The sequence below is a fragment of the Aulonocara stuartgranti genome (assembly GCF_965226115.1).
Source record: "Aulonocara stuartgranti genome assembly, chromosome: 10".
NCBI lineage: Eukaryota > Metazoa > Chordata > Actinopteri > Cichliformes > Cichlidae > Aulonocara > Aulonocara stuartgranti.
In genome coordinates this window covers 18,485,981-18,509,956 of record NC_138946.1, presented here as the reverse complement: position 1 = coordinate 18,509,956, position 23,976 = coordinate 18,485,981, and the positions used below count along the sequence as shown (strand labels likewise).

Sequence of the window (23,976 nt, the reverse complement as noted above, 5' to 3'; positions counted from 1 at the left end):
TGAACTACAGATCCCTATGTTGAATTTCACATATTTTTCCTGCGGCACTGCCATCTTAAATGTTTTGATGATCCGGGCGCCTGTTAAAACTGATATCGATCTTTGGAATGATAGACTTAATGCAATGCGATCCTTTAACTGCCAGAGCAGGAAATGTATCTTTCATTTGTGCCTTTTTTCATCTAGCATGAAATTTCCCAGAGCTAAAGCACGTTAGAACCAGTTCCACTTCTCACTGCTTCATTTTACCTGCTATTAATCTCAGGCAGGAATAAAAAGGGCGAGAGTCGTTTTGGACGCAAAACGTTCTTTATTTTTTAAATATCTTCTTAAATGGAAGCTTCAAGGCAGATAATATTTAAGACTTAAGTCGTAAACCGTTTAACTGCGTGTCTAATTTCTGAGAGGAAAAGGGAGTTTGTCGCAAACATAATACGCCCTCTTGTTGACCTTACTGAGCGGATCTCTTTCACGCGCTCTGAACCCCAGCGCGCGCCTCTGGAGCGCTCGTGGGGCTGTCATACTTGTCCCCCTGACTGTCAGTGAAATTTATTAGCAGCTTATCTGGCAAAAGAAATTCGCAACGAGCATATGGAGGGACAGTTACTGTGGGTGCTGTGCGGGGGAAAGCGTCGAGGAACCATACTTTTCTGAGTCTTCAAGACACGTGAGTACAATTTGATTTAATCAGACTGCACTACACAAAACAGTAAAGGGTTAGAGTCACTATGTAAAGCACCATGCATGCTAATCTAGACTGAAAATCAAGGTTTAGATTCACTAATCAGAAGGTATTGCGCATACAAAGGGCGCTGTGTTTATTCGCGGATTAAAAACCAGTCATATCCTGAAAATATTCACCAAAATGAGCTACACAGTATGAGCAGGGGGTTAAAAACAAGCAAACACCAGGCTCCACCTTAACTTTGTATTTGCTTGGAAGTTTGGCTGACTTTATGATGGAAATAATAACTAGTAGTAAATTTTCTGATTCTGCTCTGACTTCAAAAGTCTGAAATAGTCGGTTTTTGAAAAAAAAAATATATATATATATATATACATTGTTTGTTATATAGATCAATTCAGACAAGTGTTTGGCTTCAGCCTACTACATGTTTGTGATGAACAAAGCCCCCTCCCCTTCTTTTTTTTGAAACCTCTCTTGTGTGATGGTGGCAGCTCCCCATACCCATTGTGAAGATGAAAGGAAGAGGAAGACGCCAGTGTAAATTCAGAAAAGTCATGTTCACTGTTCATACTCTAGCCTTCCTGTTTTCCATACATGCAGAAGAGCGCACAGCTTCTTGTACACACACTTAACTGCTATCTAGTACTTCTCTGTGGATTATCTTCTTGGTTTTTTTGTTTTATTGTTCTATGATTTCCCCATTTAAAGCTTTTTACAGCGTTGTGATGGTGGAATAGGACGATCATGTGGTGTTGGAGAAGAAGGAGGCACAGGTATCGGAATGCCACAGGCTGTCTCACTGCTGTCCTTCCTGCTAGTGCTCATTGGATATGGTGAGTTTCTACAAATCTATCATCTTACTGCATTTTAATTGACTGTTGAACGAGGCTAATGCGTGGCCTCTTCAGACACCCGCTTTCCTTTGTGAGGATGTGAGGTCCCAACAACAGGATTTACACAATACAGAGCACAATAGCTCTTAAAATAACATGCTACTAGTGCGTTTCCCCCCACTAATAGCACCCTGATTCCTGGCTTATATACTCAAACATGTTTAACTCTTTGTCTGTTTGATATCTATACTTTACTGCTTTTGAACCTGTTAATGTGGACTCCACTGAGCTTGTTCTGTCGTTCTGAGCAAAAAACTATACTTTGTCGTTGTTTGGGCAATATATCTGATGTTGGATAAGGGAAATGTATAAGAGGTTTATAAAAGTATTATAATTACACATAGGACACGTTGTTATAAATTATGGTTACAATGTGTTGTCAAAACTGACGCTTTATAAACTCACAATTGAGGCCAAGTTTTACTAGAAAACCTTCTACAATTTGTAAAATTACCAACAAAAATGAACAGACCCATACACTCCTAGTATTTTTTTAAACAGCCACAAATATTAACTCACACTTGAGCTTATCATTCTGATTAATTTACCTAACAAAATGGAACTAGAAACAACCTTTAGGTACAGTAAAACTTTGCTTGCATGCTTGGAAAATCTGGATTTTTTTTTAAATAAATGCATTAATGGTTAACTACAACCAGACTTAATTTTACCCATTGTGGACATATTAAGAAGGTGTATTCACCACTTGTAGAACAATGTGTAACATTTTCTTTTTCCTTTCTCTGTCTTTCTCACATCTACTTGTGTGTTTTCTTTCCTGCAGCTTTTGCAGGGCTCAATATCTGGCCCTCCTTGCATTCTGCCCTAAGCAACAGCAGTGTATTTGTGGACTTCAGCATAAAATCCAACAGCAGCACCATCCGGAGAAGGAGCCTATCTCTCGTCAACACGGAAAGCAACACCACTGTTCTGACCAAGACTCTCCACAACAATCAACCGGCTGGCAGGGTGGAGTTCAACTGCTCCTGCTTCCCGTACGCAGGAACTTTCCGGTTCCTGCTGAGACAAACCAGCATCTCCACTGTTTTCCCTACTAATAGCACAGAGGGCAGTAGCATAGAGAGCACTACCTGGTGGTGGAGTTCAGAACTACAAGTCCATTGGCCAACCTTTCATATTGCCGTGGAGAGAGCTGGGAACCACTCTGGATCCTTTCAGGCAATAAAAACAACATTTCAGTATATACTGCTGTAAAACAATGACCATAAATAATTATCATACTTCTCTTCTGTTGTTTCTCTTCAGGTTGGGATATCCACTAATGAACACTTTCAGGCTTGTTCCAGCGGCATTGATTCTGCTCTCTCACTAGAAGTCAGCTACATGGAGTACAACCAAATAGGTCATAAGAGCATCAACAAGGTCCGAGCCCTCACGCGAATCCCAATCAAACCCCTCCGTTCTCAGAGTGTTGAACTGTCCTGTGCCTTCCCATTCACAGACAGAGATTTCATAAGAGTTGCTCTACAGTCTCCTCACACAGCACAGGAGGTGAAGAGCTCTGGACCGCTCTACCTGTCCCGTATCTTCTCCTATAAGCTGCTAGTGGAAAATGCCAATGCGTACAAGAGTGGCTGTGAGGGCACTATGACTGTTAAATTGATCACCCCGCCCTGTGCTCACATCAATGGGAAAGTATTACTGTATAGTGATGCTGCTTCATCTGCAGAGGAGCCCACTTCTCCCCCGTTGGCCTTTAACTGGCTGACTCAGGGAGAGAATGAAACTGAATTCAACTGCTCCGTGTTTTACCCGGGAAGGCATAAGTACTGCTTTCGCTTTGTTTTCAACTACAGCCGCTCGCCCAGTCCAGCACAGACGTGTCTGGTGGCTTACAAAAGTGCAGGTGAGATTGTTTAGCCCGTGTGTTTTTGGTGTATTGGAGTGGAGGGAATTTATGTAGCAATGCAGAGTTAAAGGTTTTAAACTACTAATCTGCTTTATCGTGTTTTAACACTTTCCTTGCATCCTGCAGAGTCATGGGGGCCATGGCAGCCGTGGAGTGTGTGCAGCGTGAGCTGTGGAGAAGGGGTGAGGGAACGAGTGCGTGAGTGTTTACTGCCCTCAGGTGTGCGAGGGATGCAGTGCACTGGCATGATCAAGGAGCAGTCCCTGTGTTCATTAGAGGATTGTGTCGGTGAGTTTGTTTACCCTTAACTTGCTCTTTCTAAACTTCAGTATCTTAGATTAAAGCTTTTTCTCTTCAGTTTTGTGTCCAAACTTTGTTTTTCTTTTTGTCCCAGTGGTACCAGCTCCTTCTCCATCTCTCTCACCTGCACCGGTTGGAGTTGCACCCTTGGGCGGTAACATGATTGTGGTAGTTGGTATCTCCCTTTGTCTGGCTGTGATTATGGCTACTGTTGTGGTGACGGTGTGGAGAAAATTTTGCCAGAGCCCTCAGTGCAGCTCTGTCCGGAGAAGCTCCATGCATTCTCCTGGAGGGCGCAAGCTCTCAGATGAGGCTTCCATCTGTGGGCACAGCCTACAAAGACCCAGCCTGTCTGATGTTCACAGCCCTTCAGGGGGCGTGGGTGTGGCTGCAGCCCAAAAAGATGGGGCTTTCTTGGGAAGTCAACCTCTCTCACAGACCGTGGTGATACCACTCCCACAGGACCCAGAAAGACTATCTCCCACTGGCCAGAAGGTGTTTCCACCAATATTTGGGTATGTTTTAAAATTTATAATATTCTATCCCAGATGTCGCCCTTTTTGTCACAGCTATTAAAAAAAACACACACACAATAAACCGGAAACTATTTTTTGCCTAGGTACAAATTGGCACAACAACAGTTGAAAGAGATGAAGAAGAAGGGCTTAAAGGAGGCTACACAGCTGTACCATGTCTCTTCCAGCCCTGTCCATGACACTGTTGTAGACACATCTGCTTCACCCACCATCTCTCCCATTCCTACACCGATTGGATTTGCTCATTCTGCCTCCCCTTTAGGTCTACAGGGTGATTCTAAACTCAAGAATTTTCACATTGCAGCTCCCTTTTCTGAACCACCACCACAAACTTTTAGGGCCACACCGGACAGACTGAGTCCTAGAGTGGAACTGATCGTAGGTCCTCCTGTTGCTGCTCACGCAAGTAGGAGCAGCTCCAAGTGGCATGACCGCACTGCTGACTGGGTAGAGATGGTAGAGAGGAGTGGGCTAACAGGTTTCAGAGAAGGACATGCAGCAGCGGGAAACTCTTGTCATAAGAATCCAAATTTCCGACGGACTTCCAGTTTTAATGATGCCAAACCTCAGCTACCGTCCTTCTCACAGTCCAGACAGTTCAGAGAAAGAAGCCTGACCCAGGTAACTTATATACTCTTTAGTATGATTTTAATTTATTTTTTATTTTGTTTATTTATTATTGCTGTAAAACATTTTAGTGCCACGAATGGTCAAGTTTAACCGTTATGTCCTTTCCAGGTGGGATCTCGGACTCTTCCCGAAGGAAGCTGTTGGAGCAAAGGAGGGTGGGAGAGACAGCCATATCGCTCTTATCCAATTCCAGAGCATGGGGCTTCAGAGTGGGCTAGATCCAGATTACAGAAAAGTGACCAGAGGAACCCCTGGACAGAGAAACCAGTGCTTTCACACATTAATGAAATCAAACATGCTGGAACCAACACAAACACAATTTCAGCATCTGGGACACAGGGTAAATCTGACTTTAATAGCACAGCAGAGAGGAGAAAAAACAGTGACCAAGTTTCAGGGATCGGGGGTCCCGCCGCAGCACTTGTTAGTTCTCAGGAAGTGAACCAGTTGAGTTTGGATCGGGCTGAACAGAACTGGAATCGTCGTGGCCCCTCACCAATTCAGAGGAACATCCTGGCCCGGAAATTAAAGGAGGCTCAGTCCAACTCTGCAGCCAAGGGGCGCAAGCGCAGCTCCAGCTTTACTGCTTCATCTTCAGACCAGAGGAAAGGTCGCTGCCACTCTCTGCCCGTGACTGAGGAGTACACCAGCAGTGATGGCTCTCCCTACAAGCTGAGCGAGGCAGAACAAAAGATGCTGGATCTAGATCTGTCCTCGTCATATGTATGGGAGGAGGAGTAGATCACAAACGACAGCTGAGAAAAGCTGCCACTGAAAATCACATTTATTCTTTACCCTTCACCCTACATCTCTGTACCCACCTATGTATTGTAATGTTAGATTTATCTCTATATGTTTATCTTTTAAAGTTCTTATTTTTGACTTTAGTTTGGAATTTTTTAAGGTTTGTTTTGATATTTTGTAATATTATTACTGACTGAAAGTTTTATTTAATTCACTGTATGCCATTGCTGAGATTTTTAACACACTTTGGAAATACATTTCTCCTCTGTACTTCAACAGCTGGTACAATAAACCTGTCACATTTTCTAAATGCACTCTTAAAATCAATACCTAGGCCCAGATAATGCTCTAGTTTTATTTCCACATAACTGTATGTGTTTCTTTTATAGTGCTGCCAAGTCTTCTGCAATTACAGTACTCTACAATACTGAAACCGCACCAGCTACACTGCTTCTGTCACAATGGCCACGGGCCGATAGCTAAATTGGACTCGATTGCAGATAACCACAAACAGAGACGGCTCAAACGTTTTGCAGTGTTTATTATTTAGTCAACCAGTGAATTCGTGACAAGGAGTTGCTAACGAAGTAGCCGTGGGTCGGGGGTGAACGGGGATTTAGCAGGTTGAGACGGGAACGGAGCGGTTGCGTTGGTGATCGGCGTGAATCTCGCTTTCAGGGAGAGGCGGTGGTAGTCCAGGGGAGTAGTGGAACGGCTGGCAGACCTGAGTTCCGCTGTGTCCAAGGTGGTGAGTGAGGCTGGAGGGCAGGTAAGGCGAGCTGGGGTTGAGGGCGATGACAACGAAGGTCCAGGAAATGCACATGAAACCAAGGTTAACAATGAAAAAGTGGCAAGAGCGTGAAAAGCCGTAGAGTCAATACCAACGTGAGGTCTTTGACGCACTGGCGGTGAAGGAGAGTCTGAGGGGACCTTAAATCCTCAACCTGATTGCCCCGAATCAGTCTCAGGTGTGCAGTACTGCAGCAGGGAGATGGCTCCGCCCAGGGGTGGAGACCAAGGAACTCAGGTGCCTGATAGCACTTTCCAGTCGAGTCTCCAGATCCTGACAGCTTCACTGTTTAATGTGAGATCTAAGCAGTGTCAAATATGTAATGAAAATTACACAGTTGTATCCATTGTAACTATGCTTGAGGACAATCAAATGAACATCAGAGAGGTGTTATGGATGAAATGCTGTTTATTTTAGTGTTTGGTTAATAGACACTTTACAGAAAGAAATGCATACAATACGGTATTACTGATATTTGATAGAAAAATAGCAAAGGGAGAAATTAAAATATGGCAAAGAATGTTTGTTTTTGTTTTTTAGCGTTTAGGTTTTTAAATTTCGCCCGCTCCACTGCCCACGGCGTCTAGGAAAACCAGAGGCCGCACCTTCATGGTGGTGTGTTTAAGTGAATACCAAAGGCCTTTCCAGGTCCCCCAAACAATACCGTCATCATACTCGGCTTTGTACTTCCCTCTGCGATAGAATTTTCCATTTAAGTTGGCTGCATGACATCTGTAGATCAGAAGTTAAGGGCACAATGTCAAAGGTAAATTTTCCAAATTACAAAACCCGGTGAAGGGACAGAAACTTCATAATCACATTTGAAGTGATGCAGACTCATCATGAAACAGAAAGGGTGGGTGACAGCCTCACCTGTTGTACCACCAACCTGCTTTATTCTCCTGGGCACAGCTTCCCTGGAGGTACCGGTCGTTATCCTGTCAACCACCGGCATCAGTGTTTTCACATTCATCATTTGCACATGAGTAGTCTATTAGACGTGCTGTGAAACATCAACTTGCCATCTTGGAGTGGTAATGGTTTTGACAGATGTGCGACTAACCTGATCCCTGGTGCTGAAATGCATGCCACTGAGGCAAGAAGACCACTGCTCCACCACACCCCTGCTTCCACTGAGAGCATCTCCCGCTGACCCACTGTACTGCCCATACTGAAGACGATATTTATCCTGGAATGAGCATTAGAACAATGTTTCCTGGGAGGATCGTTATACTTATGATTCTAAGGAAAAGCTACACAAAGTGTTTTTCTCACAGCCTCATCGGTGATCCTGAAGTTGTCATAAAACGCATAGCTTCTCTGTCCATCCCAATCCATAAGATCGATCTTCACAAGGTTCTTACCTTTAGCACAAAAAAGACACAAAGTAAAGTTGGTAAAGGAGAAGCTAATAAGACAGGAAATAGAACTTTTTAAAATGCAACATATGAATGAAAAAACACATACTGGGTGTCTAATGTGAAGCATTAGTGCATAACGTGACCTGCTGACCTTCTGAGAGCAGAGAGTAAATATGTTCATTGCCCAACCAAAACTCGTCATTCCACAGTTTGAAGTCGCCAAAGCCATCTCTGTAGTCCACCCAGTCTCTGAAATGAGAAGTAGGCTGGCAGTTGACTTCAAACAGAAAACCCCACAAGCTTTATCAGCATCATACTAGATAGACAGGCTGTGGGATCTTCCACCCACATGCTGTGGGCTACTTCTTCTGCACAATTACCTGTGAAAGTCAACTCTTCCATGCCGGCGTTTTTGAAACACTGTCCACCCTCCTCCATCATCCATGTCACAGTAAACTAAAAAGGGCTCCTGATGTAATTTGGGTCTTATGCGGTAGAAACCGCTTGATGGTCTCTGTCTGTCGAACAGTTCAGAACAGTCTAGAAGAAAGACTAAATGCTTCAGAGATTGCTGATTATTGTTCTTACATTGACATTTTGACTTTGTGTTGCATGTCAAGTAAAAATAGCTGTGCATGTGCAAAACTCAGTGAACTAGAAATAGAAAAATGCGTCATGCACTGTAGATTTGCACCAAACATAGTGCGCTTTTCTTACCTTTATCATATACAATTAAACTGCCTGTCGGTGGAAGTGGTTTAGTCAGCGTCATATCCAGTCCATCTAGTGCTGCGCTCTTGTTGTGGTTTAAACCAGAATCGGGGTCTGAATCAGCCTGAGGTTTGCTGTTAGACGCAGCAGGCTGAAACGGACGGAAGTATTTGTGCGTCTGCAAGTGCTCAACCTGCCATTTTCTGATCAAAAGACCATTTTCAAGTTTCCTTATGCTGCGCTTGAGAACAGCAAACTCAGGCCCGCACGAGTCTGTTGCCTTAAAATAAGGAAGGAAAAAAATACCTCTGTTTTTATTCTGATAACACACAGAGGAAGCAAGTAATGCATCACAGTTTTTTTCTACACATCTAGAAAAAACACAATTTAAGGCAAACATTTTCAGTTTTCACAGTCAATACAAAAATAAATGAAAATATTTGTTACAGAGTAGATACATACAGACGGCTGTGAAGAGGAGACCAAGACTGGGCACAGCAGAGTCAAGAACAGCAACACTGGCATGACTTTTAGGAAAAACCACGTTTTCTAAAATAAACAAGACAATTTAGATTAAAACTTTAAGAAAAATCAAAAAGTTATCCAAAACTTTAAATGCTTTTTTTAAACACCTGAAGAATCTCGAAGCCACAAGCCTTACCTTCATTTCACAAAGCTTCCCTTGTTTTCTTCAGGTTCAGTGTTCTCTTCCCCTAAAATTTGTCAGCATTATTTATAGGCTGGGCGTCTGCATGTTTCACATTAGAGGATTCGGACTAGAACGGTCTCGTCAAACACTGAACTCAGGTCAGTTTTGTGCTTGCTCCTTCATAAACCATCGCATTGTCTTGAAAGTAGAGCTGATCTCAGAGCTGCAAATAGCTTCACTGACCGAAAATGTTGAAAGAGCTCCATTTACATACCAGAAGCGCTGCTTGTGGGGTTTGCCTTTTAAATATAACACAGTGATCTATTGGGGGGAGACAATTATTCCTAAAAAAAATTACATTCTTTTTATATAAATGTCCTACTTCAAACACTAATTCGAGCAATAAAGTAATGCAATATATGATTTCTTAGTAATTTCATGAACAGCAGAGCATCCGGGTGAACATTACCCAGGACACTAAAGTTATAATATTTACACATATTTAATATGCAATGGTATAAAACACGGGAAAGGTGCAAACTGTAGTGTAGGAAGTCAGCGTGTGGGAAGACGATAAATGACCCTCTGCATGTGAAGTAAACACGCAGAGGGTTGTTGTAATAAAAGATGATGCAAGGAAAATGGGTCAGATGGAGGCAGACATGCGCTGTGGCGACCCCTAAAGGGAGCAGTTGAGGTATTTTGTGTTTTCTATGTATTTATTTCATTTTTTTTTTTACTTTTTACTTTTCTGAATATCATACCCAAATTTCATGAATTCATGACAAAAAACAAACAAACAAGTGACGCAAAAGGCAGGAATGTACTATTTCGTTATTTTGGCCAGTCTATTAGAACCAGATGTTCCAAATTAGGCAGCCCGTTGGGCTAGTTTAGTAACTATCGGCGGTTTAAATACGTCTGTGCAGAAGGGTTACCGTCAGACTCTGTTTTTGAGTCAAAGTAAGCTGAGGAGGAAATATGAATAAAGAGGGGGGGCATTTTTTCCTCCTGTTTTTTCTTTTTTTTTTCTACTGAGCTCCAGGAAGTTCGAAACCGCTACGTTTGCAAAAACGATGAGGAATAGTGGATGGATAGAAAAAAATCCACCCGGTTAACCTTTGAACCGTCTTCCTTTGTCCCCGGGAGAAGTCACAAGACGAAGTCTCGTATAATTTGACGAATGACAGTCCCGACGGTAAGCAGGCGGTGGGAGTTTAGTTTAGTTGGGCTTTTTGAGGGTCTGATTTGTTGTGAACGCTGCAAGGAAAGCAACAGGACAGTGAATGGTGATCACACAGACTGTGGACCGGGCGGTGAAATTTTGTTAAAATTTACCCAGAGGTAAACGGAATGAGCGATTCCTTTCTTGAGCAGTTTCTTTGTACGTGCTGCAGCTGAATGTAGTGGTTTAGGGACGCGCTGTGGACTCCTGCATCCTGCAGGTAGCACCGGGAAATGCGTGAGAGACTGGTTTGAAGAAAAGCAGCGTTTTAGGACGATGACACAAAGTTTATGCACTCTTGTCTCATTTGTTTCCACATTGTAACCACGTAGCATCGCGCCGAAATGGGTGCACTCAATCTTATCACGCTTTTGTCTCCAAATGCAGAAACTCCACGTTCAGGACAAAAAGAGAAAGGAAACAGAAGCATCATGTCCTCTGTGTACTTTAGCCCAGGGTTAGACTCAAGTGTAAATGGGTGAGGTTTTTATTTATTTATCGCTCTCTATATATCAAACAAATACATATATTTGTGTGTCTTTGTCCGTAATCTCTGTCTTCTCAGAAACATGACAAAGATGGAGAACGCTAAAGTAGAGATTGATGATGGAAAGGAGGAGAGTGCACTACCAGACACGCTGTACTAGTAAGTTTACAGAGATCCAATTTGCACAACCCTTCAGCTCTACATACAGGCACATATAACCCTGTCCCCTGTTTTGCAGCAATCTTCGGAAAAGGATAGCCCCGTTTGTCATGTCCTTTGGCTTTCGGTGAGTGTGTTTTTTGCAAATTGGAAAAGGGTACACCCCTACCTGGTTGTCTTTTTAATTAAGTGGATGTTTTATCATCATTTGCATGTCTTTCTTTCCAGTTTATTTGGAGTAACACTGATCATAGTGGACTTTGTGCTGGTGATTGTGGATCTCTCGCTGCCAGCCAAGAGTAGAGATGCTGGAAATGCGTTAGAGGCTGTGTCCCTCACCATCTCTTTCTTCTTCCTTGCCGATGTCCTCCTGCGTGTCTATGTGGAGGGGTGAGTGAGAAATGCTTGTGGGAGTCTAGTCGTTGTTTTCTGCACCTCTGTAACCATCAACACCCGTTTGTGAGTAAGAAGTCATGCGCATGAGCCAGCCTTCCAGGAAGAATAGCCTCTGTTCTGAGGAAGCCAGTGGATTGCCTAACAAATCAGACAAAACTTGCTTTTGCAAAAGTAATTTTTTGCTGACACTGCGCTAGAAGAAGTGCTCACATTGATGCAGTGGATCGCGATCACAACTGTTTCCGTGCTAATGTGAGAAAGAGAAATGTTTAAAGCAGTGATTCCCACCGGAGTTTTGAATCAGCTGAAACCAAGTCTGATTTGTCATTAAACAGGAAGTTGTGAAAAGGAAGTCAGACAGGAAATGTTTTGGGTTAGGGATTAGGAAATGTAATGGCACAGTCATCAGAGTGTCAGAGAAATGAATATGTCCATTGCATGATCTGTGCGGAGTCTTTCTCCAGCTGTATACTAATTGTCTTGTGTCATGTTTCCACTTATCTTGGCCTCCTTTTAGTTTCAAAGTGTACTTCAGCTCCAAGCTGAACATCATAGACGCCTGCGTGGTGATTGTCACACTGGTGGTCACCATGGTCTACACCTTCTCTGACCTGTCAGGTCCCAGCCTCATCCCCAGGTACATGTTTGCTCATTGCATTCCCATCACAACAGGCATACAGTCGGAAGGAACAATTAAATAATTAAGTATGATCAGTAAATAAACATTTTGTTGGATAAGAAAAATGCAAAAGGGGCCACTTTAATGAGCATATCATAGTATAACACATTTAATATTTGAATTAAAAAAAATCTTGTATTTCTTTTCCATATGGGAATTTACACCAATAGCCCACCTACTTGTTTTCTCTTATGATTCCTGACTGACCTCATAGATCTGTGTACAAACTACTCCAAAAAGAAAGCAATAGAGCAATGTTTTCAGTAAAATTGCAATTAGCCATATTGTACTTTAAAAACAAAAGCAAAAAAATGTTGAAGTTATTTTTGTTTTCTTATTTGGTGGTGAAAATCTGAGAATGAATGACTGACTTGGCTGATTGTCTAATGACTGTTTAGCTTAACCATATGGTTTTAAGCTACATGCAGTAGTTGCATAGAGTATCGTAAACCATATTACAGATTTTATAATCTCCTTTTGAATGCACTGGACTTCGAACACCTGGAATAATGATTCACTTTTGCAATTTTCCTTTCAGGGTTGTGACATTTCTCCGCTTCTTGAGAATAATAATCCTCGTGAGGGTTTTCAGACTGGCTGCTCAGAAGAAAGAGCTGGAGAAAGTCACCAGGAGGATGGTAAGGTCGTCATTCTAGACGCAAACTGGACAGTTACAAGTGTTAGGGTTGGCATCAAGAAAGAACACTGGAAAAATTGCTTATTTTTCAGATTTCTGAAAACAAGCGGCGTTATCAGAAGGATGGATTTGACCTCGATCTTACCTATGTCACAGGCAGGTGTTTGAAGTTAAACAATTATGCATGTCAGGAAAATACATTTTGAGATTTAAAAAAAAGAAAAAAAAGAAAAGAAAAACAATGATTTTGCATCTTTACCCGCTCTGTAGACCGCGTCATCGCCATGTCTTTCCCCTCCTCTGGGAAGCAAGCCTTCTATAGGAATCCAATCAGGGTAAGTGAGTGGCCTTGGATGCGAACCATGCACCACCTGCTTCATTTTACAAACATAATAATAACATAGACAAAGATCAAAATGATCCCAATCAGTTACCATTGGCTTTTAACTGACTTCTCTTCTCTCTTTGTGCAGGAAGTGGCAAGGTTTCTAGACACTAAACATGAAGGCCATTATAAAGTTTACAATCTTTGCAGTAAGTGTGCACCACCTTTCCTCACATGCACTGTATGCCCTTTTGTTGAGGATTACAAAACAGCATAGTTTCTTTTTGCTTCCAGGTGAGAAAGGCTACGACCCCCAGTTCTTCCACTACAGGGTTGAACGGGTGTTTATTGATGACCACAATGTCCCCTCCTTGGAGTGAGCACGGTTTCTGTTTCATATGTGGCCTTTTCTTTAATCTGGATCTTTTTCTTGTAGTAAACCTATACCAATGTTGAGACTTCAAGCATTTCTATAAATGACTCGGATCCAGGAAAAAGATGCATCACAACTGCATCAATTCCAGTGCCAATTAGTATTTTCACACCTTATTTCTTTGTTCTTGTACTGGATTGTTTCAGGGACATGCTCAAATACACAGCGAGCGTGAGAGAGTGGATGTCTGCTGATCCCCAAAACATCATTGCGATCCACTGCAAAGGAGGGAAAGGTAACATTAGTGAGCTCTCCTTGACTCATTATCATTGGATCACTTATTTGAAAATATGCGTCTTTTTAAATGTGAATTCTACTGCTCCCTTTCCCAGGACGCACCGGTACTATGGTGTGCACCTGGCTTATCGACAGTGACCAGTTTGAGAGTGCACAGGTACATCTCTCTTACTTACTTGTGAAACTAGGGTAAATAGATAAGTGCTTTAAAACAAAGCTATATCCTTACATCTGTTTCTTTTCGCACTGAAGGACAGTCTGGAGTATTTTGGCGAGCGGAGGACGGACAAAAGTCAGAGCTCCAAGTTTCAGGGGGTGGAGACTCCCTCTCAGGTAACAACAAGTCATCAAAAACTCTTTGTAGTGAAGACCTCTAATCATTATGATGAGCAGCTCCATGTGGCAGAAACACAAAAGCATGGCAGCAATACAACGGCCTTCTTCACATGTGAGGCAACTGTTTTGTTTTTTTTACAAAATTTGTAACATCGCCACAGAAAGTTGCCAGGTTTTGGCCAAACCTTTTCTAGGAAAGTATTTGGAAACAGCCAAGGGTTCTGTCTTACAAATCATTTGTGGGAGATTTTGGGCGTACCTGTGAGACATCGCTCTTCACAACCATCATCAAAACAAATAGTAAAGGAATGTCTTTTGGAATAAGTATATTAGAGTTTTAGGCACCGGTGAAATCAATTCCAAGAAGCATAAAAGGGATTCTGGAGTCTCAACATCTTCTTAAGCCTGTTGGAATACACGTACAAAAACTAAATGCTTGCTTTTTTTAATGGTAAATGGACTGATTCTTATTCTTTTCTACTTTCCCAGAGTACTCAAAGCGCTCTATAGAACATGCCAAATTCACATATTCACTATCTTCTATGCTTTCTAACCACCATTCACACACATTCATACTCCGATGGATGCATCACATAGCTACTTGGGGTTAATATCTTGCCCAAGGATATTTGGTATGCAGACTAGGCAGAGCCAGGGATCAAACCACCAACCTTCCAATTAGTAGATGGCTTGCTCTACCTCCTACAGCCACAATATGTTAAAAGGTTTTGTTGTTTTTGTGTCCTGCAGAGCCGGTATGTAGGGTACTATGAAATCATGAAGAATAAGTTCAACAGACAACTGCCTCCACCGAAAAGCCTCAGGATTAAAAGCATCCGTATCCACTCCATAGCAGGTAAACTAGAAAACCTGAATCATGTTCGTTTATAGCTGCACCACCAACAGTGGCACATATGAGCTTTTTTTTTTTTTTTTCTCCCTCTACTCCTGCTCAGGCGTTGGTAAAGGTAATGGTAGCGATTTCAAGGTCAAGATAATTGTGAGAAAAGAGCTGGTGTTTGAGTGTGTGTGTGCCAAGCAGGAGAACTGCACGGTAAGTCTGTCACACACTCACAAATTCACACAACAGGATTGAAGAGTTTTAGCGTTTTAACCCGTTTATGCGTTTTGTTAGGTATTTCCTGATGTGGGTAATAACGCAGCAGTCATCAGCCTGCAGAATGGACCTGTGGTTGAAGGAGATGTGAAGGTCATGTTTGAATCGAGTGCAGTGAGTGCTTACTTTTTCACCTTTCACCTATATTAAAGGAAAGCTTGTGAATTAGATTCATGTGATCTGTTCTCATCACCCTTAGGGTCTCCCGAAAGGATATGAAGATGTTCCATTCTACTTCTGGTTCAATACATCCTTCATAGAAGATAACAAGTGTGTTTCTTTTTCTATTTCAGCAGATCAGAGACCGTTTTTTTGTATTCTTTTGACTGTATTATCATGACTTACACTCTTTAAACTGTCCTCAGGTTGTTTTTACCCAGGGAAGAGCTGGACAACCCACACAAACCAAAGACCTGGGACCTGTACAAGGAAGACTTTGGTGTCACTATGTTCTTCTTAGAATCTGAATAAAAGAAAGATCGAAAGATGGGAAAACCTGTTCTAGCTTTAATGATGCATAATGAACAGAAATATGCAAATTGAACACTAATTTAAAAAATGCAGTTTTGGTGTTTAAAATTGACCAGAGGAATACCGCACATTTACATGTTTAAATGTTGTGATCTTAAGTGCTTACAATTCTCCACTTTACAAATAATGTAGACTAAAATTCTACTCTCAGCTTTTGCCACTTAAATTTGTGAGACATGGAGAATTACCAATACACAAAGAATAATGTCCACATTTAAATTAATCTGTATGTGCAGGTACTTTTGTTGTATGTAGTAAAATGATCAACATTTAGCATTCATGAAATTATAAAGCTATATGTGGCTTTTCTTTTCATAGCTCAGTGCTTTATTTGTGAACTATTTCCCAATGCTGTTACCTATTCAGCCCCACTTGAGGATTTATTGAAACCTAAAGTAGCCTAGGTATTGGTTAGGGTTAGAGTTGTCTTTGGTGGAAATGTGGAAAAGGGAGAGAGGAAGCTAAGACATTGCTAACGAGAGCTCAGAAAAGATGTTAGTCTCACAATGATTTAGAAGTTGAGCTTTCAAAGCAGCAGCTATTGTAGAAACTGTATTGATTTTGATGAATTAAGGGTCACTTCAATGCAAATAATGATTTGATGGCAGTTTTTGTATCAAATTTCTGAAGAACAAAAAACTGTAATAAAGTGTTGGAGCTGTGCATGTGTTTGATTAATTAAAAATAATCATTTTAATTTAAACTCAATATTTGCCCCACAAATAGGTAATGAGCAAGCAATTTTATTCACACTCTGTACAATCGCTTAAATTACTGCTTATATTACAAGCACTTTCCTGTTACACCATTAATTCCCCAGATTTGAGGAGCCAAACAAGCATGTCAGATTTATTCACTGCTAAAGAAAGTGGCTAAAAACAAAGTGCAGGCAGAAGTAAACATTAGGAATGTAAAATACTGCTCTTTGGTTGGCTAAAAGATGTTTTTGCTGAGGCAAAAAATGTTGCACATAAGGTGGATTACATAAAGCACAGGCCTAAAATCCAAACAATGGTGCTGACGAAGGACTTAAAAAAAAAAAAGATATTAAAGTGCCAGAACATTTGAGTCACACTGTGGGACTGAGATTAGCTTCATCGCGGCACAAGAATAAGGTCTGCCAGCAGGTGTCTTTCTGTGTGGAGTTTGCAAGGTTACTGTATATGTGTCGGTTCTTGTGTCAATGTGGGTGTGAATGGCTGCCTGTCTGTGTTAGCCACAGGCTTGCAACCTATAGAGGGTGTGCTCCACCTCTTGCCCCACGACCGCTGGAAAGGCTCCAGCCACTTTGCAACCCCAAATTTATATAAAAAGAAGAAAATTAATGGATGACTAAAATTTCAGAGGGACAGAGGTTTAAAAGATATATCGCAAGAATCGATAAGTTCATGTTTAACAAAAAAAAAAAGAAAAAAAGAAAAGGCACTGGCTTCAAAAGAACTGCTTAAATCATGAGAACTGAAGAATCCTTGTAATGCCTAACACTGTGTGCGCTTCAGAACAATTTTAACCACCCTTTTCACAACTGACATTAAAGAAAAAAAAGTCAACCGTCCCACATTCATCTAAGTGATTTAAAACACATTATTAGTGATGAGGCACAGCAAATACTCAAGTTGGGTTTCTAAGTTCCACATCCATGTGAACATGAATAATAGGTCAAGTGACTTTATGAAACCAAACCTATAAAAACAAAAACAAAAAAACAATCATTGTCCATCTGCAACAGAGGATGATTTGTTTTTGGCTCAGTATCATATTTAGTCATATTGCTTTTTCCCCCTCACCCTGCCTTTTCCAGGCTAAACTCCATCAGATCAACAGAGAGTTTTTGTGGCAGCTCTGGCTAAGCTTCCTTTAAAACCATTAAGGTAGTCGCACTGCTTCAGGTCATCATAACGCCCACTTCGCAGGTAGCACAGTATACCGGTCTTGCAGACCTCTTTGCAAGGCTTTGAGACGTGTCCTTTATACCTCAAATACCAGAACTTCTGGAAGACAGGATCATCATTGATAAAGGTCCCAATCAGCCGATTAAAATCGGAGGGGAACAGAGTAGACAGACCATAAGCTTCAGTGGCACGGTACAGTAGTGTCCATTTAGGATCCTTTTGTGGACTATGTGGTGCCCATGGACTGTGGTTTGCCTCTGTAAGGTTCATGATGTAGGTTTCATGGTCGAGTACCAGCCGAGAGCTTCCTTGGTAGTTCCCATCAACATAGTAGACACGGTATCCTGAAAAGATATATTTTTGCTGCGTGTGAGTGTGCTGCTTATGAAATGCTGGAAGATGATTTAACTCAATTATTAACTCACCTGGATTAAGGCCAACAAAGGTAGTGACACTGGGAGCAATAAACACTACCCCCAATGGGTGGGTCATGGTTTCCTCATCATAAAACATCTGGAACTCATCCAGGTGCGTATGGCCAAAAAACTGTCCAGTGATTGTACTTTCATACCTGAAGAAAGGATGCGAGAGTAGTTTACCAAAGAGAAACCAACCAATTCATCTCTGTTCACATGCTTCAGATGCTGAAAAGTGTTTCTAGTAATAAGCCAGCTCTGTATCTCGCTGCTGTAATTCCAAGAATACTGCTTATTGGGATTTAGTTGCATTGATCAGCATTACACACGCACCTTTTCTAAATTCACATTGGGAAACATTTAATGCTCTGCAATTAAACAATAAACCATTGCTTAATGAATACGAGCCCAAATCATTCTCCAAGTGACAAAGAGGTAGCCAGACTGACTTTAGTACTCCAGTTATCTTCTAACAGTTTCTAACAGCTTTATATTAAATCTTCAGTGGCTACTGCAGCTACCTGTTGACAATGTGATAATAGTTCCAGCTCCAGCTGCTAAGACAAAGGCCAGGTGGGATGTGACCAATGATATGTACCTACAATAAAGGAGGAGATATTTTTAAAGAAAAATAAATGTTTTCCTTTGCTTAATAAATGAGATCAGAGGTAATTAAAATAAGAGAATCCCAATGTCACAGTGTTAAATGATCAAACTCACTTTTTCTCCCTTGTCCTCGCTGGCCTGGAGAATGTGTATGAGCCACTGCAGCTGATCCCCGGGATCGGTGGAGTTCACCATCAGCCAAAAGTTTTCTCGTGCACAAAAGTTCATATTGAGAGAAACCAGCCTCAGACCAGGCTGAATCTGCACTGTGTAGAATCCTCCATATCTGTAATTACAACAACAGGACCTCTGAATGACTCAAATTTAAATGAAACTCTAGACATTATCAGGCTCTGGGTCACTTATTGAAGCTCAAAGTGTTGTATACACTCACTGGCCAGCAGAGGCCAGTGAGTGTATACAACAACAGGACTGGGACCGAAGTGGTCTTTTGTAGCCCATTTGTATACCATGGTTGTAACAAATGGTTCTTTAGGTTCTTCTCCGACCTCTGGCATCAACAAGGAATTTTCACCCAAAGAACTGCTGTTCACTGGGCATTTTCTCTTTTTCAGCCCATTCTCTGTAAATCCTAGAAATGGTTGAGTGGGAAAATCCCAACAGATCAGCAGTTTCGGACATAATCACACCAGTCCATCTGACACCACCAACCATACCACATTCAAATTAAATTAAATAACCATGTTCCACATTCTGATGTTCGGTTTGAACTTCAGCAGACTGCGCCTCTTCTTCTTGAGGACTCTGAGGAAGAACCACCTGTCCTCAGACACCCTGGTGAACTTCTATCGCTGCACCATCGAGAGCATCCTGACCAACTGTATAACAGTCTGGTACGGGAACTGCTCTGCCTCGGACCGCAAGGCGTTGCAGAGGGTCGTGAAAACTGCCCAGCGCATCGCCGGAGCACCACTTCCTGCCATAAAAGACATCTACAGGAAGCGGTGTCTGAAAAGGGCTGGGAAAATCATCAGAGACCCCAGTCACCCATCACATGGACTCTTCACCCTCCTGCCCTCTGGGAGGCGCCACAGGAGCCTCCGGACTAAGACCACCAGGTACCGGAACAGCTTCTTCCCCACAGCTGTCAGACTCCTGAACTCTGCCTCCTGACATCTGACCCACGTTAAACTCATGGACTGAACATACACACACCCACAATGGACAACTGTACCCTCAAACACAATAATAACATGGACTGAACCACCACTCACAACCACTAGCACTTTATATAGCCTCTGTAGAAACTATCTACACCCTCACTTATCTTAACTGCACTACTGTATAGCTCTGTGTAAATAATCATTCTGTACATTCGATAATCTTTAATCCTACAACTGTTTACAACTTGCATAGTTCCCATTTCTGTATAGCTGTATATCCCAGATTCTGTAAAGTTATTTATTTCATATTCTGTATAGTTTTTCATATTTATATCCTGTTCATATCCTGTACATAGCTTGTACTCACTACAGCCTGTACATACTTATAGTTATAGAATATTCACAACATACTTCATACCGTGTACATTATAACATACCATAATAGACCCATTTCTGTAATATACTCACATATCTATATTATTGCTAATATATATTGTAATATATCTATATCACTAAAGCACTTCTGGATGGATGCAAACTGCATTTCGTTGCCCTGTACCTGTGCATGTGCAATGACAATAAAGTTGAATTCTATTCTATTCTAATTCTATTCATCATGTCTGCGTGATTAAACACACTGAGTGGCTGTCATGTGATTGCCTAATGAGATAGTTGCATTAATGAGCAGTTAATCAGGTTAGTTGCTGCTATGTGATTGGCTGTTTAGATATCTGCATTAATGAGCAGTTTAACAGCTACACCTAAAAAAAGTGGCCAGTAAGTTTATAAGAAACACTTTCCATCACTGGTAACCAGTCAAAGTGAAACTGCATCATAAACACAGTTTCCTCGTGTTCCAGTGTAAATGCTTTGTTACCTACGGGTAGCTTTAACTGCAGTACTGTGGCAAAGGACATTCACATATAATAAAATCATAAAATTCAGTAACCTTAAAGTCTTCAATGCCTGATCTGGCAACCACGGGGCCCATTCCTCTGCCATTTGGTCATATAGCCAGGAAGAGGATCTGTTGCCATGAATATAGGGTGGAGGGAAGCTGTTTACTGGTGTGCTCTCGTGGTTTCCTACAGCAGGGTAAACCATCACATTAGGTCCCAGGTGTCTGAGGACAAAAGTTAAGAGTCAACATGAGATTGGACCAGTTCAAGATAGCACATGACAAACTTATGACTGGACAACCCTATGAATGTTAACATGGTCTGAGTCAGACTACAGTGTGTTTGTAATGAATGTAGCCATAAACCAGCACAACATATATTGTTAGTTTTATAATATTAAAACTACTCTGATCTGCTGTTTTATGAGCTAAAGTAGCACGTATCAAAAAAAGTCAGTTAAACTTAAAGCTAACTTACTTGTGGATGAGTCTGGAGATGACAGTAAGCTCTGACAACTGCTGCTCCCTGGTCTGTGACCACACATTGTGTGCTGGTATGTCTCCAGTCCAGTAAACCCAGTCCCATGGCCCAGCTTTGGCAGCATTTTCCAGAAGGTTCTCCACTGTCCAAAGAGGCAGGTCACACTTTCCATAAGTTCCCCAGTGCCCAGCCTTCCTCCTGCTCAAGTTTGGAGAGCCTGAATTGTTACGACAACACAGAGGTTCCTTGCAGTCTGCAGCACTGCCGACGTCATATTCCTGTCAGGAGGAACAAAGAGTAATATTTTTTTTAAGGCACGAGTTAAACCAAAACAAGTCAGGTGATCAAAGCCATAACACTTTATGCTGAGTCAAGCCGAAAATATACAGACGCTGTAAATCATTAACTTTAACCTTGTTTTTAACAAACGTATGACCTTAATATAAAAAGGTTTCATATACACACCTACTGACAGACACACTTTGAGGGACTACATATATACACAAAATTAGGACAAGAATAGCCAAGTTTGCCAGGATTTCACTTCAATTTTGGCTCTTTTCGTTTCACACACTCACCCTGTCCCAGTGGATGTCTGTGAGAAACAGTACTCTGCTCTGTGGAGAACCCGGTTTGGGAGGAGAGGGTGGTTTAACGGGGGGCTTAGGAACATTTGGCAAAGTGATGTTCCAAGGTGCATACACATCAAATTTGCCACAGGAAGGGCCCACCAGTATAGCACACGCTTCAGTGGGCCACAGAAATGACTCCTGCAGGGCCCTTATGAAGTCATCCCTGAACAGCTCAATTATATCCCGACAGACTTGCTCATCAGCCAGATGGAGACGGATACACGCCTCACCTACTGCTTGTGCCACTCGCTCTTCATTTGCATCACTCTGGGGGAAGGGGTTAACAGAGAAAAAACAAGCTCTGAGAGGAGGAAATTAAGAAAACGAACCACTGCATTTGAACTTCCTGCAAAGCAGGCCAAGCTAAAATTTGTTTAGAACAATCTGAATTTAAACATGCTCAAAGAAACATTTCACAGTACGAACATAAGTCACAGAATTTAAGTGCAGCATCTGCACTTAAAAAACAGGAGAATATGCAAACACATGTGGTTGAGGTCAGCAGTTACAGCTAACGATAAACATGTTATTTGTGGTCAATAGAGACCACATGACATAGTCTAAGGACTTTTATGCTAAACACAGAAGAAGCAGAGTGTCATACGACTTGTATCATACACCACGAACATTTTTAAACTTTTTATGCTCTGCAAGTGCAGTAATATTCTCTAACATAATTGGTGATTCACATTTGGAAACATAATGCGAACTGCTCAGATTTATTGTCTTTTTAACCCAATTTGGCTGTACCAGAATTGAATAAACAAATAAATAAAAGCGTAACTGCCACAGCTTAAGAGAAGTCCCTTGTTCAGTTTAGGAAGTTGGACAATGTGCAATAAACAGAACAAACCACAAATCACAAAGAAGAAATAAAAAACAAACAAACAAAAAAACAAAAAACAGTTAAACCAGAAGCATATGTTGATATCAAATCTAGTCTTCAGCCATCCAGTTTAAATGTTTCTACTTCTCAACATTAGAAAACACACTGATGTAAATGGTAAAGGGAATATTGAATATACTAGAAGCACCTCTCACTATTTCATGATGCAGGTTAATATGGAAAACATACTCTTCCTGCACAGCATTTTATGAGGCAGCTGCAGTCTTCCAACATTTGTTGGACTTTGATCAAGATTTTCTACGGACTGTAAAAACGTAAGCTCTAATTATACATGTAGTCAAAATGCAGTCCACAACAACAAGTAATGTATAACTACACTTAAATGCAGTTTTAATACTCCAGTAAACGTCTCCTAAATGTTTTTCACTTTTAAAACAAATGACTTCCTGAGCTGCTCTAAGGACCGGATGGTCTGTTGCACTTGTGCAACTTGTGGTTTAATAGGACATTTTTAACACATTACCAGAAGGGCAACATCAACAATGGTGAAGACAGCTTTGCAGACGTAGCAGGTGACATTTCTCCAGTTGAATCTGACACTTGAGTGGCTCAGCTGCTCCATGAACACCAGGCTGGGGTTTCCGGAAAGCTGCGCTGGATGACAGGAGCCAAACAGCGGCAATATCAAGACCAAAGAGCAGGTTATCAGCCCAAAGGAGGGCGGCTGAGAGGAGAGCCTCATGGTCCAGACAGCAGGTGTCCTCAGAGAGCGTTTGCCTCAGCCTCTGTACAGGACAGCAACACAACAGGCACAACAAGAACAAAACAAGGATGGGTGTCAAGGAAGTAACACTTACTGTCGCGGTGCTTAACTTAACACTTCAGCTTCAGCTTCAGAATAAGTGACTCACAAACAACCGCAAGCAATATTCCTCTGTATGTCAGCTACTAACACAGCAGCAGCGAGAACACACACTTAACAAAGCTAGCTACTCTTCTGATACCATACCTCTGAATATAACAAAGTGCCGCAGTTTTCCCTGAGTGAGAAGCGGGAAGGTCAAGAGCGGCCCAGCTCCCACGTCCACAAAGTGCAACGAAATGAGCACGGCAGCCTTCTTTCTTTGTGGAAGTCCGACTGTCACCTCAGCCGCTGCTGCTGCTTCCTCTGACTTCTGAAAAAGTCAGCTGACACGTCACGTGAGGCCGGGTTCACTCGTGCGCTCCCCCCCCCCCCCCCCTCCTGTTTTCTGATTGGCCCACAGTCTGCAGCTGTCAAAGATTATCAAAGCTGAGGTCACGCGCTGACCGTTTATATTTTTACCTCCCCTGTGACCAAATTCTTC

General features: G+C 41.8%; 4 protein-coding genes across 6 annotated transcripts; 2 read left to right on the top strand and 2 right to left on the bottom strand.

The window, feature by feature from the left end:
* Positions 1–42: 42 nt before the first annotated feature.
* thsd1 (thrombospondin, type I, domain containing 1) lies at positions 43–5,998 on the top strand. Its single transcript, XM_082548941.1, has 8 exons — positions 43–667; positions 1,397–1,521; positions 2,366–2,760; positions 2,848–3,448; positions 3,578–3,739; positions 3,846–4,266; positions 4,371–4,908; positions 5,026–5,998. The coding sequence occupies exons 2-8, from the start codon at positions 1,470–1,472 to the stop codon at positions 5,656–5,658; spliced, it is 2,802 nt and encodes a 933-aa protein (XP_082405067.1). The 5' UTR covers positions 43–667; positions 1,397–1,469; the 3' UTR covers positions 5,659–5,998.
* Positions 5,999–6,841: 843 nt separating this feature from the next.
* On the bottom strand, positions 6,842–9,683 carry fgl1b (fibrinogen like 1B). Its single transcript, XM_082549651.1, has 9 exons — positions 9,185–9,683; positions 8,986–9,072; positions 8,530–8,803; positions 8,193–8,352; positions 7,964–8,061; positions 7,727–7,815; positions 7,515–7,640; positions 7,325–7,389; positions 6,842–7,183 (listed from the first exon to the last, which is right to left on the bottom strand). The coding sequence occupies exons 1-9, from the start codon at positions 9,188–9,190 to the stop codon at positions 7,003–7,005; spliced, it is 1,086 nt and encodes a 361-aa protein (XP_082405777.1). The 5' UTR covers positions 9,191–9,683; the 3' UTR covers positions 6,842–7,002.
* Positions 9,684–9,763: 80 nt separating this feature from the next.
* Positions 9,764–17,443, top strand: tpte (transmembrane phosphatase with tensin homology). 3 transcript variants are annotated; one of them, XM_082549650.1, is made up of 19 exons: positions 9,764–9,869; positions 10,785–10,875; positions 10,963–11,043; positions 11,123–11,170; positions 11,272–11,433; positions 11,957–12,076; positions 12,657–12,756; positions 12,848–12,911; positions 13,026–13,090; positions 13,229–13,289; positions 13,375–13,456; positions 13,660–13,748; positions 13,846–13,907; positions 14,003–14,083; positions 14,837–14,942; positions 15,043–15,140; positions 15,222–15,317; positions 15,403–15,473; positions 15,569–17,443. In XM_082549650.1, the coding sequence occupies exons 2-19, from the start codon at positions 10,829–10,831 to the stop codon at positions 15,672–15,674; spliced, it is 1,539 nt and encodes a 512-aa protein (XP_082405776.1). In that variant the 5' UTR covers positions 9,764–9,869; positions 10,785–10,828; the 3' UTR covers positions 15,675–17,443. The 3 variants fall into 3 exon arrangements, with proteins under 3 accessions (XP_082405776.1, XP_082405774.1, XP_082405775.1); XM_082549648.1 differs by lacking the exon at positions 9,764–9,869 and adding an exon at positions 9,906–10,370; XM_082549649.1 differs by lacking the exon at positions 9,764–9,869 and adding an exon at positions 10,377–10,516.
* Positions 16,462–23,837, bottom strand: smpd1 (sphingomyelin phosphodiesterase 1). The gene is made up of 9 exons (XM_082549646.1): positions 23,640–23,837; positions 23,154–23,415; positions 21,730–22,050; positions 21,149–21,429; positions 20,722–20,895; positions 18,763–18,934; positions 18,564–18,640; positions 18,052–18,197; positions 16,462–17,970 (listed from the first exon to the last, which is right to left on the bottom strand). The coding sequence occupies exons 2-9, from the start codon at positions 23,370–23,372 to the stop codon at positions 17,552–17,554; spliced, it is 1,809 nt and encodes a 602-aa protein (XP_082405772.1). The 5' UTR covers positions 23,373–23,415; positions 23,640–23,837; the 3' UTR covers positions 16,462–17,551.
* Positions 23,838–23,976: the final 139 nt, after the last annotated feature.